The following is a 20,299-nucleotide window of genomic DNA, read 5'->3' as shown; positions in this document are numbered from 1 at the left end:
AAGATGGCTAATGTAGGCACAGAATTTTATTAAGTCAAGAGACTGGACCTCTTATTGCCTCACCCAATATACACTATACAATAGGAAACTGTTGGTGTGTCTACATAATATACAATATCATAAAAACCTATCCTAAAACACCGAATGCTGATATGGTCACCCCCACGGGAGGCACGAGGGCAGAATACAATCCTCTCCGTAGATAAACGGGAGCGAGTACCTCCCATGCCGTCACTTGGGCCTCGGGGGCGGCTGGGGCGACGATGGCTGTCTCGGGGGCAGCGTCCTGCTGGGCACTGGCGGCGGCCGCGCTGGCAACTGCGCCGGCACCACGAAACCCTTCAAGCCCGGGGGTGGCGCCGGAGGCGGCACTCCCGGCGGCAGGGCCGGCGGCGGGTACGACGGCGGCCCCCCGGTCGGGGTCACCGAGCCCGGCTCGGGACTCGGCGGCTGGAGACTCTCCGGCTCGGCTCGGGCGCCCCCCACAGGCAGCCGATTCGCCCCCTTGCGCTTCTCCCCCGCCGCCACGTACGAAAACACGCACAGAACGGAGTAGCAGATTTGGTCGGCCTGGAAAATAGCCCGAAAAATTGAAATGGGGGCTCATGCAGATGAGGGAACGAACTCATGAATTCGCTGTGTCATGCAAATGGAAGTTATCCGGTGAAATAATAACAACATCTCGCTAGCCTATAACATAAACGAAAACGGGGTGTAAAACAAAAAAGGGGGTTGGGAAAAGGGGGCTAACAAGGAGATATTTACCATTGGGGACTTGTACTTGCGCTGGATTACTTGCCGGGTTTTGGGGTCTGCAAAAAAATTTTACTTTCACTGTTTGAACACTAGCAGTTGAGCTGCGGCGTGCTTTAAATTTAAATTTTATTAGTTTTATGAGAGATTTTGCAGTTATTATGATGTGCCGAGTTTACGGTCCTATTTCCTGGCATATTATCTCGATTCTAGACGAGAAACTACTTTTCAAATGCGACAAAAAAAGGCAATCTAATCCAAGTGAAACAAATATCGATGCAATTGCAATAAAACATAACTTCAATAAACCCGATTGCTCTATTGAAATTCCGAACGTAATTGCATTTGCTAAAACGAGAAACACATACTAACTAAATTTTTTGCTGAAAAACAGCACGTGGTATTAAATTTTGCGCATCGAAATGAGATTGCTTTCGCATTCCGGCTGAAAATCAATTCAAAGAGAATTTTGCCTGTGGAAAAAATACTGGACCGTAAAATTTTACTTACTGAATTCCTCGATGACGAAGATGCCGCCCTTTTGCGTGAAGCACTTCCTGATGTGGTCAATTCTGACGAAGAACTGCAACACAGTTTGGTAACGTAGAGAACACCGAGACAGCTAAAGTAGTAAAGGCAAAGCAAAATAGAAAGTCATGCGGCCATCGCGTGTCATGCGTGAAGCTCTAGGCAACTTCAGAGATGGTTTGCTCAATGTATGATGGGCCTAAACAGTAGATTAGTATGGTTGTGTGTGTGTGTAGATGTGTCTGTTGTGCAGGTGTGAGTTGCCATGCGGTCCCCGCCAGAAGCAGCCTCTACACTACGTTCAAATGCCAACATCCTCCAGCAGCATTCTAATCGGAACTCGTGTCTTTAGAATTTTGGATTGCGTTTAAAAACCAAAAAAAATAAATTTTCGAGTGGTGTTAGGAAGGAACTAGGTGAAGGATGCAGCAAATCAACTACAGGAAAAAGCGCTAACTAAACAAAGACTAAGAACTAATCTAACGATCAAATTAGACCAGATTTGTTATATACCTCAAAGTCCTGCCAAGCAGCCAGCGACCGACGTGGACAGATCAACGGAAATAGAAACCAACAGAACACAACATTAGTGACGAGTTCGTAACCGACAAGGACCATCTCAAAAGTTCCTAAGCCTCAGCGTGGGATTATCTCGAAAGTGGGCACCGTCGAGAAAATCCCGTTGCCAAACATGACCACTCATCGACATCGATATATAGAGAAAACGAAAAGTAAAGAAAGAAGAAGAGAAAAAAGTTGACAGCATCCAAACATTCAAAAGAAATAAAATCTCAACGTCGAGCTAGATTTCAATTATTGCACATCGAGCTGCATGCACACTTATAGATTTCCAAAAAAACTCAAATAAAGAGAGAAGAAAAAACTTACTACCTTAATCAAGAGCCTCCGCCCGCCTTCCTACCCTAAATCATGTAATCAAAAAAAAAGAACACAAAGATGGCACCGAGCGAGTGGCAGAGCAAGTAGGAAAGTTTGAGTGGTCCTTGCAGACAAATGCACATATCACAGCGCACCCAACAACACAAAACAAAAAGAAAAAAACTCGCAGAGACCAAAGTGAAACCACCTTCACTTTGACCCCTTTCTCTTTTTACATCAGTCTCTCGTCTCGTCTTAATCTTAAAATCCTGTATCACCTTGCTGTTAGCGAAGAGCAATCCTACCCCCTCCATGCAAACCTGTAACAACCCCCCCTCCCCAGTGCTCATATCCTGAATGGGAAACTCCCCACCCAGCTCGGGAGCGCTTCCCGCGACCCCGCCCCGCTCCATCGCTTCCTTGATGCAGTAGTAAAGCTGCTTGCACTGGAAAAACACCATTGACCCAGAAAGCCCCACTGAATTAAATCAACCCACCTTCTTGGTGTAATATTTGTGGAGTTGGGTTTGCTGGCCGTTGCGACGCCACAAACACAACACTTTGTTTTTCGGACTGTAGGTCATGTTTACCAAACGCTCGAACCACCAACGCTCCACTATCACCCCTGAGACGGAACGTAAGACGAGACCGTCGTCCCGAACTTCCATAAAACGTAACTCGCCGCCGCCGTCCACCCCCTGATGCACTGTAAAGCTCTGGCGGTGGAGGAGGCGAGATCCCAGAGGTTTCAAATCAATGTCGTTGCCGTGCTGAAAGGAAGTTTTTATATCAAGCACTACTAAAATTAAATAAAAATCTTAAATCAGTGTAGCAAAATTTACGCATTTTGTTCATTTTACTGGCTAACACTTCTAAATATGTGGTTTCGTATCCAAATAAATATACCAAGTGTTATAACCGCAGCGTTTTTCTTAAATTAGGTGCCCTCTTAAGACAATCAAGGGTCCTACGTTCAAATAAATATTATTTTTGCCTCGCTCAGACCATTTGTGATTTATTTAAAAAAAAAAAACGAAAATTTAAACCAAATTTTGTTACACCAATGTTTTCCTTAAATTAGCTAAGCTTGCAAAACAGTCAAGTATCCTACGTTCAAATAATTATTTTTTCATTGTCAATAGGCCTTTGCTCAGACCACTTAGACAAAATCTGAAAAAACATAATAAATTTTAAAACTAAAATGTTGTTTGTCGAGTCTTTAAATTAGGTAATCTCGCAGCACAGCCACGTGTCCTACGTTTAAATAAATGTTTTCTTGTTCTATCGGTGAGCTTTGGTCAAATCATTTTGGATTTATTTTACAAAAACCGAGAAAATATACAAAATTTTATAATTTATAACTGTGATATTTTACTTTAACTGATCTCGCAAAACAGCTAGGAATCCTACGCTCAAATAAATATTTTTTAGTTTAATCGGTAGTCCTCGCTCGGACAATTTTTGTCCGAGGTTTAAATTAATATTTTTTTGTTTTATCGGTAATCTTCGCTTAGACCATTTTTGATTTATTTAACAAAACCAGAAAAAATATACGAAATTTTGTAACAACAACGTTTTCCTTCAAGTTTTCCTTAAATTAACTTACCTTGCAACGCAGCCAAGTGTCCTACGTTCAAATAAATGGTTTTTGTTCATTCAATCGGTAAATTTTGCTCAGACAATTTTTGATTTATTTAACAAAACTCAAAAAAATTTACGAAATTTTATAATAGCAACGTTTGACTTAAATTAGTTGACTCCACAAAAGAGCTGTGTCCTAGGTTTAAATTAATATTTTTTTGTTTTATCGGTAATCCTCGCTTAGACCATTTTTGATTTATTTAACAAAACCAAAAAAAATATACGACATTTTGTAACAACAACGTTTTCCTTCAAGTTTTCCTTAAATTAACTTACCTTGCAACACAGCCAAGTGTCCTACGTTCAAATAAATGGTTTTTGTTCAATCAGTAAATTTTGCTCAGACAATCTTTGATTTATTTAACAAAACTCAAAAAAATATACGAAATTTTATAATAGCAACGTTTGACTTAAATTAGCTGACTTCACAAAACAGCTAAGTGTCAGGTTTAAATAAATGTTTTTTCGTTTTATCGGTAATCCTCGCTTAGACCATTTTTGATTTATTTAACAAAACCAAAAAAAATATACGAAATTTTGTAACAACAACGTTTTCCTTCAAGTTTTCCTTAAATTAACTTTCCTTGCAACACAGCCAAGTGTCCTACGTTCAAATAAATGGTTTTTGTTCAATCAGTAAATTTTGCTCAGACAATCTTTGATTTATTTAACAAAACTCAAAAAATATATGAAATTTTATAACTGCAACGTTTTACTTTAACTAGCTGATCCCACAAAACAGCCAAGTGTCCTACGCTCAAATAAATGTTGTTTTAATCTATCAGTAAATCCCGCTCTTGCCATTTTTTTGGTTTATTTAACAAAAACTCTAAGATCTTCCACAATACACCATCTTTTCCCGAAAAAAAAAGAAAAAAAAGTGAGATTTTATTAAATAATGCAATTCAAAAAAAACAATAATAAAAATAACAAATTAAATAGTATCTTCTATTCTTAAAACCAAAAAAAAAATAGTTTGAATGAGAAATATAAAACTCTTCTAAAGTTTTTTATTACTAGAAAATTTCTCGAAAAGGCAATCAATTTTCTCCCAATCAGCCAGACTCACCAAATTATTAATTTGGTCTAACAGCAAGTTAACTTCTTGACTATACACCAATCCGATGTGACTCTTCCCCAGCAGCCTCCTAATCTTCCTTTTAACCTCCTGCTTGTTACAATTCAGCATGACCAAAATGGCGGTCAAGTTATACAACATGGTGGCCAACAACTTATCCTCCTCATGTTCCAGCCGTTTCCTCTCCGTATCACTCAGCGCTTTATACCTCTCCATCATCTCCCTTGGTCCCTGATCCATCCCGATCATATCCCGTTCCTGCGAAACCGCATCCAGGAACGCATCCTCCCAAAACTGCATCTGGTCCCATAGCGACGACCGATCTTTCCCAATCAACCCTTCAAAAAGGTACGTCCTGATGGCATCCGGCGACGGCGACGTCGCCGTATTAACCATATGCCCACCATGGTACCTAAACCCGGTACTCAGCGACGACTTACTCGACCAAACGCTCGCAGTCCGCTGTTTGGGGAGTTTGGGAAACTGCAACAAAAATCGCGATTGGATTCGGTTGGAGACTCGCATTTCGCACACCGAAGCTGACCCACCTGCAAGGTTTCGACTTCGGTATCGGACACCGTGGACCTGAAGGACGCCTGTGCCCCTCCTCGGTTGAGCCCACAAGCTGGACCCGTGGTGATCGACCCACCCGACGGTGAGACCGTACCTCCAGACCCGTGCAAAGTCCCCTCAGCCTGCCACACACAACAGAAGTGCACATGCAAAAACAAAGCCCAATACTCACATCTGAGTCGAACGAGGTGAGTTTGCTCAGGAGCATGTTCTTCTTCTGGGTGAGCATGTCCTTGAACATGTCGGCGGTTGACTGCTGGCTCTCGGCCTCCGATTCCTCGCCTTGGATCAGGCGCACTTCGGGTGCTTCCGCCTGGGAGGACTTCCGAGACGCGTCCCAGTCGAGTTGGAGGGAGGAACGAGGACTTTGGGGGGAACGAGGACTAGAACTCTGGAAAATCCAACTATAACTAAAATCAAATCGTAAAATAGACTCACCTGAGTCAAGTCGGTCGAACTATCGATGAGTTCCTTGGTCCAGTAGTGCGTATGAGCGATTTCGTGCAACTGGAAGGCGGAAGCCATTCCCCCAAGCCCGTAATTACCATAAGTCACTTCAAGGCCATGCACTACGGCCTGGAGCACCTTCAACATGCCCTTCCACACGGGTTTAGGGACGCAAACATCGTCAATGTGGTCGTCTGGCGCGATTTTCTTATCCAGTGTCTTATTCAACTTGCTGAGGACGAAGTTACGGTACGACTCATCCTCCATCAACTTCTTCAAGCGGTTGAGTTTCAACCACCCAACGCCTTCACCCTCCAGAACCTGGGTGACCACATCCTTCAGAAACGCCTGGTTTTCGCTATTGGTGGCCGAACGATCAACCGACTGCTTCCGTTGAATGTCGTCCTGACGTCGCGGTGTGTGTTTGATCAAAGGGCTTTTCTCAGCCAGGCCTCTAGGACCGCGAGGAAACGGCCCAAACATCCCACTTTTACTACTGTCCTTAACCTTCTGGTCCCCAGCTCGGATTTGTTCCTTTTTCCCACCAAACAAATCCGAGAACATGCTGGTAGTACTAGCAGCAATCCCATTCAGATCGGAACTAATGTTTGAGAAAAAGTCACGACTGGCTCCTGAAATAACACTAGAAGTTGCCACAAGTGAGGTGGAACTACTTGTGGACTCGCGGCGTGAATCGGGCGCCGGTTTCGTGAAAGAATCAGCCTGGAAAAAGGGTCAAAACAATCGACTAACACAGTACTTACCCTTAGTAGGCCTTTCTTCGTCACGACTTCTTTCGCACTTTTGGTCAAGTCACCCAAAGTCGATTTTCCGACATACGTCAGGTCTTCAAGTGTGTTTTTACTGACGGCTGTTGCAGTTTTGCTAGCTTCAAACGCACTTTTTCCAGCTTCTTGCACACTTTTTGACGCTTCCTCTGCCGCCTTTTTCGCATGAGTGGTCAACTAAAACCCTGGTTATTGTGAGATTTAACCAACGGTACTAACCTTATCAAAGGGGGCAAAAATGTGGCTTTCCTCCGCCTCCGATAATTTCTCCTTGGCCTGTAACTTGAATTTGTCCATTTGGGCCAAAAGGCCGTCCTGGCTGCTTTGCCTTGTCGTCTCCCTGACCAACTCCTTGGCTTGCGAAGCGAATTGTTCAAAGAGCGAGCCTTGGGAGCCTTGCCTTTGCACGCCGGTACTACCGGCTGATGACGGTGCTGGGCTCCCGCTCCCTGACGACCCGAAACTCGAAGTGCGGGCCAGAACGTTCCCAATACTTGGCTGTTTCTGCAAAATGGGGGTAACAGGAGGGACGGGAGTGATGGAACGGCGGGTTTTCCGTGGCGTTCCGGGCCGTTCCTCACTTGTGGTACTTCCGGGTGATTCTGGCTTGATGGTGTTTGAGCTCATTATGGTTTTGGGCGTTGTGGTGGAATTCGAATCGGATTCGTTCTCAAAACTTTCGGTTTCTTTCTCGTGGACTTGTTCCGTTTTCTGGCGACCGAACTCGAATTCCGAGTCGCGGTTAAACGACGGGGAACTCAGATCGGATTCGCTACTAGTGGAGGATTGGGGCGATTCGGTACGATCTGGTGGTGGTTCACCATCAGGGTATTGCAACTCTGAGGGTGGTCTGTAGACTGTATCAACGTCAAGGTTTGATGACAGTGACATGTTCTGAGCCGAGGCTTTCCTCTGTTCTTGGTACGAGGAACAGCCAGGTGATAGATCAGACGAAACCATCTCTGAGACAAAATCGCTGAGTGAGGAGTAGCTCGAGCTGGTGCTTTCTGCGCCTTCTGAGTCGGAACCACTCTCGTCAGTTGGTTGGTTCTCCTGGTTCTGGAGACTGCGCAAGGCGCCGTTTAGGGAACTACCATCGTCCCATACGGTGAATTTGATGGGTTCGAGCGTATGCAAGTACCATTTGGGCTTGTCGCCGATTTGGGTTGGGTCCAGGATGCCCGTATGGACTCTCTGGAAGGCAACATTGGTCGGGGTTAGCGACCATTCTGCCAAGAACTCAACGGCTTGGGTTCGAGCGAAGCGATTTAAAAACTGGGTCGTACGTGGTCTTGACCGGAGAAAACTGTTGATTTGAAAGGCCACGACCGGTCGCGGGTACAACCTTAAGGTCCTAGTATGTTCGGAAAAATTCGCGAGTAGATTATGCGAGTTGAAAAACCGAACCATTGCAACTCTCGTTGCTACGTCAACCGAATCAACGTCATTACCGTAAATAAAAGGATTAAAACCACTTGGAGGAGTTGGAGATAATGATCTTTGAGGCGGCATTGGGCTTTGGGGGGTGATTGAAAGTTTGGGGGAGATAATAGGTGAATGGGCTGGACTTGCCTCGGGTGATTTTTGGCGAGAAATACTAAAAACCAATTTTTATTCAACATAATTTTTTTGGGGGAAGTACCTCAAAGTATTGGGAGTTGGTGCCGGGAGGCTCTCCCTCCGGGAGGGTTGAAGTTGGCTGTTTGAGGCACTTGGAGTCGATAAACTACCCAAAGCCTGCAAAAAATCGTTTTTTGTAGCAACAAAACTGTGAACATCTAGCATGCAGTTACTGCTAGGGTTCTAAATCGTGCTCTACAAGCGTACTGGTGCTTAGAATAGAAAAATAATTACTCCAGTGCCAACTTGATCCATAAGTTGCATTGCCTGAAGTAAGTACGACAAGAAAAAGATCGTGTGTTAGATAAAAGTGTGTCAATGGAAAAATATCAGAACAAGACTGACCTGTTTGAGGTGGTTTTTGAGGATCGTGCCTTCGGGCTCCGGCAATGGAGGGATGTCTTGAGATGAGGTCAGTTTATTAGAGTCCAAATCAACAAGCCATACGTCATCTGGTAGTTTAAAGTTCTTTTTATACATGAGAAAACTGGCAGGAAGGCCGATAACATAGGGTGTAGGTGCGAGTAAAAGCTGGAAGGAGAGTTAGACAAATAGTTGATATCTCCTGTTGGTATCACCTGTTCGGCACAGCTCATGCAAGTTGGTAGCATTGGTATCACCGGAAACATGTACTCTAAGGGGTAAATCATAGTCACAAAGGCCATCACAGACATACAAAGAGCATTGTAATCTCTCGATTGGAAAACGACCTTGTTTTCCAGCAGTATTATTGTTAGAACTTTTAGACACGTTTCAACTCCTTCAAATCAAAGATTAGGTACCAAAATTGAGTCAGAGTTTTATTTGAGTTACCTAACAATTCCAAAGGCAAATGTAACGGGAAATCGGCAAGGCTAAATCTCGTGTGACTTGGTAAAGCAAAAATCAACGGTTCGTAAACACTTGGCGACAAAACTTCGACATAAACCCTAAAATTTCGATTAAAACCCGCCACTAAATAATTTCACAATTACTTCGTAATTGGGACAGGAGCTGAGAGCAATCTCAAAATCCAGGTCTCAATCTCCTTCACGTCATGTAGCACGATCGAGGACGCGCCCTCACTGGCTTGCCCAGTCAGGACACTCCAGACGTTGTCCCTGAATCAATTCAATTAGTCCCGGTTTAAATTGGGGACAAAGGCTCACCTCGGGAGCTGCTTGGAGCCGCCGACTCTCCGAGGATTCGACGATTCGTTGCACGCATCTATCAGTTTTTTCAAAATGAAGAGACATTCCCGAAACATTGAGAAAAACGGGTGGTGTGAGAGAAGGCATAAGGAGGTTAAGGAGTGATTGCGGATTTTCTGGCGCCGGCGGCTGGCTCTAGGTGACGGCGAATGACTTCCACCGCTTTCGGAGTCATTGCTGGGGGCGGTTACGCCAAGTCTGGGGGTCGGGATTGTGTTAGTCGCTGTTTCGGAGTCGCGGCGACTGGGGCAATCTTTTTCCGAGTCGCTGGGCCCCACATTGCTGCTCCTATAATCACTAACCACCGCAGCGTTGTCAAGCAATTAATTAAAAATTATTTAGAAAATGTTTTTTATTATTTATATTATTATTTATAATTATTTCACAAAAAATAAATAACAAACATACATAAAAAACAAATAAACTGATGAATTATTTATTCAGAACCACAATAACAGGAAAAAATTCAAAGCTAGATGAAATATGCTCAGCAGAGTCAGAAAATACTTCTAAGGTGTCTAATTAAAAAGTCTTCAATTTCAGAAAAGTCAAAATTCAGTAAAAGTCAAAAAAAAAATTGTCTGAAGTAATCTTAGATTAACTAATTATTTTTTTATTTATAAATATACCAGAAAAAGGATCTGAGCCTTTCAGATGCTTAAATACTAAATACTAAATAAATATTTTCTCACTTACGGCTAAACTATTCTAAAAAGTGAAACTATTTTGATCCATATCTATGCAAAATGATCCGGAGAATCGATTGGCATCGAGAAAATTACCAAATTCCGTATAGTTTTTTAGTTATGAATTTTTTAAAATTTCACCAATTTTTGCATTTATCAGCAATTTGCTCGAAAACTATAAGTCGGAGAACAATAATCTTTTTTGAAAAAAATAGATAATTCAAAGAGCTTTCCAACGATAATACACTTCATGGGGTTATCTCTGATAGTTCCGGAGCTATTGCTCGACAAATGTTCCGGGTACCCAAAATCGACAAAAACTGCGACGAAAATTGAAAAAATCAAATATTAAAAAATCGAATATATGGACTTTTTGTAGACTTTTAACAACTCTAGAGGGATGTAAAGGAATACAAAAGTCCATAAAAGTACTCTAGAACGAGTTTAAAAAAAAAATTTTCATCTTCTTGAAGGTAAGTAAGTGTTAGTTTTCCTCAGGAAATTTTAAGCAAAAAAATTTAAATTTTTAATTCTTGTTAAAAATTGATATAATATGTAAAATGAGCCGCTGAATTCAATGGAACAAACTGCAGTGCTCTACGACTTTTAGTTTTTTTTTTATGAATTTTTTTAGTGAAAAACTTTGATCGCCTCTGTAGCCGGAACCGTTGCCCGCAGCGGCTCCGGGTTTATTCGAAAAAATAGAGAAAATTAAGCGCTATCAAATGATTTTTTGATCGTTGCTCTAAGTCTTACACTTTCCGAGAAAAACGCAAAAAAAGGTTTCAATTTTCGCTTTTTTTCAATTTTCAACCGCCAATTACGGCCAAACTATTAGAGTTATCGAAAAACGGAAAAATCGAGGACAACCGGAATAAAAAGCTCTACAAAATAGCATAGGGCTCAAGGCGATATCTCGCAAAAAAATTTTCAATTTTCAAACGCCGATTACGGCCAAACTAAAAGAGCTAGGAGAAAACGCTTTTTTAGATCGGAAAGAGCACATCAAAATCTATAAGATAGAGTCGGTTTTATTTGATTTTAAGACACTTTAAAAAATGACCGATTTTAAGGGGGGGTGTTAACTTTTTTTTAATTTTTTTTATTTTCTCATTTACGGCTAAACTATTCTAAAAAATGGAATTATTTTGATCCATACCTATGCAAAATGATCCGGGGAATCGATTAGCATCGAGAAAATTATCAAATTCCGAATAGTTTTTTAGTTATGAATTTTTTAAAATTTCACCAATTTTTGCATTTATCAGCAATTTGCTCGAAAACTATAAGTCGGAAAACAATAATCTTTTTTGAAAAAAATAGATAATTCATAGAGCTTTCCAACGATAATACACTTCATGGGGTTATCTCTGATAGTTCCGGAGCTATTGCTCGACAAATGTTCCGGGTACTCAAAATTGACAAAAATTGCGACGAAAATTGAAAAAATCAAATATCAAAAGATCGAATATATGGACTCGGCGACTGGGGCAATCTTTTTCCGAGTCGCTGGGCCCCACATTGCTGCTCCTATAATCACTAGCCACCGCAGCGTTGTTAAGCAATTAATTAAAAATTATTTAAAAAATGTTTAACAAAAATACTTTTTTTTATTTATATAATTATTTATAATTATTTCACAAAAAATAAATAACAAACATACATAAAAAACAAATAAACTGATGAATTATTTATTCAGAACCAAAATAACAGGAAGCAATTCAAAGCTAGATGAAATATGCCCAGCAGAATCAGAAAATACTTCTAAAGTGTCTAATTAAGAAGTCTTCAATTTCAAAAAAGTAACAAACGAATTAGTAGCCTGGCAATCATCTACAATTTTCAAAAAAGTTTCGTCAAAATTCAGTAAAAGTCAAAAAACAATAATTATCTGAAGTAATTTTAGATTAACTAATTATTTTTTATTTATAAATATACCAGAAAAAGGATCTGATCCTTTCAGATGCTTAAATACGATTTCAAAATATTAAAAAATGACGAAGTTATCGATTTTTGAGTTCAAAAAATATAATTATTTTGTTGTAATTAAAACCCTGCCTACCTCGAAAACGCCGAATCCGAGCTCTTCTCCATGCTCTTCCTCCAGGAGTCCCTTCTCAGGTTCGTACTGGCCCTTCGGCCCCCGACCCCCACCGCCCCCGAGACCTTCTCCACGGGCCGGTAGAAGTTGACACAAATCCCATACCTGGTCTTCCCCGAGTCCTTATCAGTGAGCGTGAAAACAAACGAGGAGGCTTCCCGCAGTGCCGTCCGTCTGGGGCCCACCGAGGAGCACCCTTCCGGTTGGCAAAAATAAACCATATCTAAAGGCATGGGAAAGTCCTTATGGTCCTGGATGGGGTAGCGACGAAGAAGTTCTGGGGCTTGGATAGGGGGGCTGGTGCTCTGTCTGGCGTTATTGCTAGGACGTGCCCCGACTATAGCCAAATAGTCTATAAGTCGGGGGCACAAAAACTGCCGTTCGGCGTCCGCAGACATGGCGAGGTCACCTCGGGGGACTTGAAAGGGCGAAGAAAGTCATCGTGGTAACTGTACGAAACAATCATTTGAATTACTATTCAAAATCGATGATGGAAGTCAACGTTCTGACGTCGTACAGTGGGGGTGCACGTGGAGGCTGTGACGCACGAAACGTTAATTAACTCCGGAGATTTCTTTAAGTTTAATAGCAGGTGAAGAAATTGCGCCGAGGAGCTTGAAAGCCTTGGTCTAGTTTAGGCGATCGATCCACTCGAGACCTTACGACTTTTATTTATGGAAAGAGAAGCTTCTCAACATCTCAGCTACTTGGCATATGACAGAATAGGTTTCGAACTTTTAATATTTGTGCTTTAGTGGACAAGCTGTGAGACTTTTTCATACATAAGCTCCAACACACGTTCGAAGGCATTGCGTAAGAGTTTCGTGAATAAAGAGGTCTAGAAATGGATGGAAATTTCAAATTAGATTTAAATGGTAAATTGAAAGGTGCTTTTGTGCTTTGCATTGGAATATAAATACACTTGACCTTTAAAAAAACAAAAAATTGAATCAGACGAATCTAAGTAAGACTTAAGTCTTTGCCTTTGAAACCTTTTGTCTGATACAGAATTTACGAAATTAACAACAAAATACTTCTATTATTTCTGCTAACTCTTAAATTAAATTTGTAATAGCAATACTTGGTTTCGTAAAAAAATATTAGTACGTAGAACATTTAGCAGAAAAATGATATACTACTTAGTTAATTAATTCGAAAAATAATGCAAAAAATGCTCAGCTCTTTTAGAATAGAACAGGATTTATGGTATAAAAGCATTTTCAGCAGTATAAATTTAAACTTTGGCTGAGTTTCTACACGCAGTATTAATGACTTTGGAATATTGTTAAAAAATTTAATAATTTAATTTTTTTTGCCTTTTTGAACTATTTTTACTGCTCAGGAACGCAAACAAGTTTTTTTTTTAACATTTAACAAAATGGTTCCCCGTCACACTTTACAAATGATTCCTTATTTCTTGTCCTGAAGAAGCCACAAAAAGTGCCGAAACGTAGACTATAAATCATCTACCAAAAAATAAACTTATCTGCATTTTTGAATAATTAAAATAGACGATGAACAGCGACGGAACTTATTTTTAGGTTTGTGTGATCTTGGAGTAAATAATGATTACTGGATTATAATTTTTTTCATAGCTTCCGGCTGTTATTGTTGTATTTTTTAAACCCAATTACTTTATTCACAATAAAAATATCATTTTACATAAATAACACAAAGTATCAATAACATCTCAATACAAATTTAGAATGTTTTTGAAAAAAAATAAAGATAATAAAAGTAAAATCGATCTGTTCAATAATTTTTTTTTTTTGAAAAATAATTAATAAGATATAATTTTTGATCGTTACTTTTGGTTCAGTCTGTATTAATAAGTAATAACTGTGGTAATAAGTAAGTATTTCTTAGTATAATGACTTTTATTTAATGTAATATTGGTTAAGAGTAACAAATTTTTTGCAAAAACAATTAGCAAACAATATTTCTAATTTAAATTGTATCTTGAAATCGCCCATAATAAACTAAAAATAGAACGATGTTTTAACTATCTATACAAAATAGCTATTTTTGGATCCTTTATCACTCGTATTATCATTTTTCATGTTATTATAAATGTTTCCAATGCAAATATGCATTCCTCATTCTTTTTTTATCAGTTAGTAATATCACCACCTTTAATAAAAGTATTATCTCCATAATTCCCCATGTTCTTTTTGATTCTACTCGCGTTTTTTTGGCCATATTAATGTACAATCTTTATTTAAAAAATAACACCTAATAGGTAAGCATAAAAAATATTTATTAATTAACTTTTTTAATTATTTTTTGTAATTATTGTTTTGTATCTTTTAAATTAAAAAAAATACTAAACTTATCTGATTTTTTTTCTACTACTATCAAAAGAGTACCATTTTTGGTAGTACATGCTTCCATAACACGAACTGTAAGTTTTTGATTTTTAAAAAATAATTTTTGACTCTTAATAAAAACTCGTGACCAAAATAACGTTTATTAAACTTGATACTTAATAATATACTATTTTAAGCACTTATTAGATGTTAGCACTTTTTGTTTGCCTTTGCTTTGTATTGTATTTTTCCAAAAGCTTCAAAATGCCCAAAAATAAACGGAAAAAAATATTTAAATTGATGTTTTCATTTATTATTCGGTAAGAAAGTGAATTTATTTCGCTCGAAATTTTCTCATTTTGGTGAAAAAGCATCTTCCTGCTCACACGGCATAAAACCCCCACTTTAATATGTTCCGGAAATAGGTCACATCTGAACGTGAAAATTTAATTACCGAGCTTTTCCGTCTCAGTTTGACCTTCGTCTGAGCTGAAAAGCTCTCCGGAGGGAGAATCCCATCATCCACAATACTTCATAATAAATTGTCGCCGTTAATGAAGTTTTCATGTACGCGTATAAAGCTTTTAAAGGGCTCGTAAAAGCTCGCACTAAGTAAGCACCAAAAAAATTCTAATCCATAACAACACAAACATAATTCCTGCGACACCTGTTCGCAAACACGACCGACAAACTGATAGTACAGTTATCGGTGTATGTGGGCAATTATCGCCAAACCTTGACCGGCCATTTCCCTCTTCCAGCAAGAATAATTTTATTGTTGCAACAAGTGTCAAAACTGCGCAAATTTTCCCCCTTCCAGAGGCGTCAACATATTGATCGGGCCTTATGATACAACCGACGTACTTTAATCCGGCATTTTCCCGATCAATAATCCCGAATTTGGGCTAATACCCGGAGTGGAAACTAGCCCGGAAGTTTCCGGGTGTGGACATTTAGACTTACCCCGAATTTATGAAGGTGTGTGCAGCTTTTGGCAAGCCATGGCAAAGTGTGCGTGCGAAGACACTCGCTTTCTGGATTTTACTGAATAAATGATCCGGGCGGTGGAGCATGCGCCGAATTGTGCGTCGCGACGCCCAGAAGACCGATTGATTCGGCGTCGATTAGTGAAAAAAAAACGAAAAGAGGAGGATTTTCATTATGCGATTATTGAGGTGTGAATGACGGTGATTACTGGAGGATTTCATTGACCGCCTACGAGATGTACGAACAAGGTTTAATCAAAACTGACGAGATGAAGGGTGGGATGTGGGCCGAAGGAGACCTTTGCTCTAGGATCTCAAAAGATTTGCTTAAATCGGCTCAAATAATAAGACTACAAGACGTTTTTCCTCCTTCATTATCGTGTTTTGAAGATTTCTTGTAACTTTTCATTATTCAATTGAGTGTGGAAAAAAGAAAAAACACCATTTTTATTGTTTTATATTTATTACGGCTAAACTATTCTAAAAAGTGGAACTATTTTGATCCATATTTATGCAAAATGATCCGGGGAATTGATTGGCATCGAGAAAATTGCCAAATTCCCAATAGTTTTTTAGTTATGAATTTTTAAAAATTTTACCAATTTTTGCATTTGTCTCCAATTTGCTCGAAAACTATTAGTCGGAGAACAATAATTTTTTTTGAAAAAGATAGATAATTTAAAGAGCTTTCCAACGATAATACACTTCATGGGGTTATCTCTGATAGTTCCGGAGCTATTGCTTGACAAAAGTTCCGAGTACCCAAAATCGACAAAAACTGCGACGAAAATTGAAAAATCAAACTTCTAAAAATCGAACATATGGACTTTTTGTGGACTAAAAACAACTTTTGTGGGTTGTTAAGACATGTAGAAGTCCATAAAAATTTACTGGAGTGAGTTTAAAAAAAAAATTTTTTTTCACCTCTTTGAAGTTAAGTGTATTATTTATTACTCAGGAAATTTTAGCAAAAAAATTGAAAATTTTAAATCTCGTGAAAAGTTGGTATAATACAGAAAATGAGCCGCTGAATTCAATGGAACAAACCGCATTGCTCTACGACTTTTAGTTTTCGAGTTATGAATTTTTTTAATGAATAAAATTTTTCACTATGACAAATGGCTACCCTAAATTTAGGCAAAAATTTTTAAATTTTTAATTGTTGTGAAAAATTGATATATTATGTAAAATGAGCCGTAGAATTCAACCGAACAAACCGCATTGCTCTACGACTTTTAGTTTTTTTTTTTATAAATTTTTTTAGTGAAAAACTTTGATCGCCTCTGTAGCCGGAACCGTTGCCCGGAGCGGCTCCGGGTTTGGTCGAAAAAATAGATAAAATTAAGCGCTATCAGATGTTTTTTTGTTCGTTGCTCTAAGTCTTACAGTTTCCGAGAAAAACGCAAAAAAAGGTTTCCATTTTCACTTTTTTTTAATTTTCAACCGCCAATTACGGCGAAACTATTAGAGTTATCGAGAAACGGAAAAATGGAGGACAACCGGAATAAAAAACTCTACGAAATGGCATAGGACTCAAAGCGATATCTCGCAAAAAATTTTTCAATTTTCAAACGCCGATTACGGCCAAACTAAAAGAGCTAGGAGAAAATGCTTTTTTAGATTGGAAAGAGCACATCAAAATCTATAAGATAGAATCGGTTTTATTTGATTTAGAGACACTTTAAAAATTGACCGATTTTAAGGGGGGGGTGTTAACTTTTTTTTAATTTTTTTTATTTTCTCATTTTTGGCTAAACTATTCGAAAAAGTGGAACTATTTTGATCCATACCTATGCAAAATGATCCGGGGAATCGATTGGCATCGAGAAAATTGCTAAATTCCCAATAGTTTTTTAGTTATGAATTTTTTAAAATTTTACCAATTTTTGCATTTGTCTCCAATTTGCTCGAAAACTATTAGTCGGAGAACAATAATTTTTTTTGAAAAAGATAGATAATTTAAAGAGCTTTCCAACGATAATACACTTCATGGGGTTATCTCTGATAGTTCCGGAGCTATTGCTTGACAAATGTTCCGGGTACCCAAAATCGACAAAAACTGCGACGAAAATTGAAAAATCAAACTTCTAAAAATCGAACATATGGACTTTTTGTGGACTAAAAACAACTTTTGTGGGTTGTTAAGACATGTAGAAGTCCATAAAAATTTACTGGAGTGAGTTTAAAAAAAAAATTTTTTTTCACCTCTTTGAAGTTAAGTGTATTTATTACTCAGGAAATTTTAGCAAAAAAATTGAAAATTTTAAATCTCGTGAAAAGTTGGTATAATACAGAAAATGAGCCGCTGAATTCAATGGAACAAACCGCATTGCTCTACGACTTTTAGTTTTCGAGTTATGAATTTTTTTAATGAATAAAATTTTTCACTATGACAAATGGCTACCCTAAATTTAGGCAAAAATTTTTAAATTTTTAATTGTTGTGAAAAATTGATATATTATGTAAAATGAGCCGTAGAATTCAACCGAACAAACCGCATTGCTCTACGACTTTTAGTTTTTTTTTTATAAATTTTTTTAGTGAAAAACTTTGATCGCCTCTGTAGCCGGAACCGTTGCCCGGAGCGGCTCCGGGTTTGGTCGAAAAAATAGATAAAATTAAGCGCTATCAGATGTTTTTTTGTTCGTTGCTCTAAGTCTTACAGTTTCCGAGAAAAACGCAAAAAAAGGTTTCCATTTTCACTTTTTTTCAATTTTCAACCGCCAATTACGGCGAAACTATTAGAGTTATCGAGAAACGGAAAAATGGAGGACAACCGGAATAAAAAACTCTACGAAATGGCATAGGACTCAAAGCGATATCTCGCAAAAAATTTTTCAATTTTCAAACGCCGATTACGGCCAAACTAAAAGAGCTAGGAGAAAATGCTTTTTTAGATTGGAAAGAGCACATCAAAATCTATAAGATAGAATCGGTTTTATTTGATTTAGAGACACTTTAAAAATTGACCGATTTTAAGGGGGGGGTGTTAACTTTTTTTTAATTTTTTTTATTTTCTCATTTTTGGCTAAACTATTCGAAAAAGTGGAACTATTTTGATCCATACCTATGCAAAATGATCCGGGGAATCGATTGGCATCGAGAAAATTGCCAAATTCCCAATAGTTTTTTAGTTATGAATTTTTTAAAATTTTACCAATTTTTGCATTTGTCTCCAATTTGCTCGAAAACTATTAGTCGGAGAACAATAATTTTTTTTGAAAAAGATAGATAATTTAAAGAGCTTTCCAACGATAATACACTTCATGGGGTTATCTCTGATAGTTCCGGAGCTATTGCTTGACAAATGTTCCGGGTACCCAAAATCGACAAAAACTGCGACGAAAATTGAAAAATCAAACTTCTAAAAATCGAACATATGGACTTTTTGTGGACTAAAAACAACTTTTGTGGGTTGTTAAGACATGTAGAAGTCCATAAAAATTTACTGGAGTGAGTTTAAAAAAAAAATTTTTTTTCACCTCTTTGAAGTTAAGTGTATTATTTATTACTCAGGAAATTTTAGCAAAAAAATTGGAAATTTTAAATCTCGTGAAAAGTTGGTATAATACAGAAAATGAGCCGCTGAATTCAATGGAACAAACCGCATTGCTCTACGACTTTTAGTTTTCGAGTTATGAATTTTTTTATAATGAATAAAATTTTTCACTATGACAAATGGCTACCCTAAATTTAAGCAAAAATTTTTAAATTTTTAATTGTTGTGAAAAATTGATATATTATGTAAAATGAGCCGTAGAATTCAACCGAACAAACCGCATTGCTCTACGACTTTTAGTTTTTTTTTTATGAATTTTTTTAGTGAAAAACTTTAATCGCCGCTGTAGCCGGAACCGTTGCCCGGAGCGGCTCCGGGTTTGGTCGAAAAAATAGATAAAATTAAGCGCTATCAGATGTTTTTTTGTTCGTTGCTCTAAGTCTTACAGTTTCCGAGAAAAACGCAAAAAAAGGTTTCCATTTTCACTTTTTTTCAATTTTCAACCGCCAATTACGGCGAAACTATTAGAGTTATCGAGAAACGGAAAAATGGAGGACAACTGGAATAAAAAACTCTACAAAATGGCATAGGACTCAAGGCGATATCTCGCAAAAAATTTTTCAATTTTCAAACGCCGATTACGGCCAAACTAAAAGAGCTAGGAGAAAATGCTTTTTTAGATTGGAAAGAGCACATCAAAATCTATAAGATAGAATCGGTTTTATTTGATTTAGAGACACTTTAAAAATTGACCGATTTTAAGGGGGGGGTGTTAACTTTTTTTTAATTTTTTTTATTTTCTCATTTTTGGCTAAACTATTCGAAAAAGTGGAACTATTTTGATCCATTCCTATGCAAAATGATCCGGGGAATCGATTGGCATCGAGAAAATTGCCAAATTCCCAATAGTTTTTTAGTTATGAATTTTTTAAAATTTTACCAATTTTTGCATTTGTCTCCAATTTGCTCGAAAACTATTAGTCGGAGAACAATAATTTTTTTTGAAAAAGATAGATAATTTAAAGAGCTTTCCAACGATAATACACTTCATGGGGTTATCTCTGATAGTTCCGGAGCTATTGCTTGACAAAAGTTCCGGGTACCCAAAATCGACAAAAACTGCGACGAAAATTGAAAAATCAAACTTCTAAAAATCGAACATATGTACTTTTTGTGGACTAAAAACAACTTTTGTGGGTTGTTAAGACATGTAGAAGTCCATAA

At 38.2% G+C, this 20,299-nt stretch overlaps 2 protein-coding genes across 2 annotated transcripts; one reads left to right on the top strand and one right to left on the bottom strand.

The window, feature by feature from the left end:
- Positions 1–3: 3 nt before the first annotated feature.
- LOC135267113 (uncharacterized) lies at positions 4–556 on the top strand. The gene is made up of 2 exons (XM_064358864.1): positions 4–12; positions 203–556. Exons 1-2 carry the CDS (start codon positions 4–6, stop codon positions 554–556), a joined length of 363 nt encoding a protein of 120 aa, XP_064214934.1.
- On the bottom strand, positions 550–15,694 carry Rab3-GEF (Rab3 GDP-GTP exchange factor). The gene is given in 18 exon segments (XM_064358690.1): positions 550–690; positions 766–812; positions 1,264–1,336; positions 2,439–2,606; positions 2,658–2,930; positions 4,871–5,362; positions 5,428–5,574; positions 5,625–5,843; positions 5,891–6,622; positions 6,664–6,864; positions 6,907–8,424; positions 8,542–8,574; positions 8,653–8,838; positions 8,886–9,067; positions 9,121–9,407; positions 9,456–9,794; positions 12,246–12,733; positions 15,554–15,694. Coding segments are annotated over 17 exon segments (5,421 nt in total). The 5' UTR covers positions 12,683–12,733; positions 15,554–15,694; the 3' UTR covers positions 550–603.
- Positions 15,695–20,299: the final 4,605 nt, after the last annotated feature.

Source organism: Tribolium castaneum, chromosome 9, assembly GCF_031307605.1.
Source record: "Tribolium castaneum strain GA2 chromosome 9, icTriCast1.1, whole genome shotgun sequence".
Lineage (NCBI taxonomy): Eukaryota > Metazoa > Arthropoda > Insecta > Coleoptera > Tenebrionidae > Tribolium > Tribolium castaneum.
The sequence above is the reverse complement of the archived record's forward strand: the minus strand, read 5'-3'. Positions and strand labels throughout refer to the sequence as shown.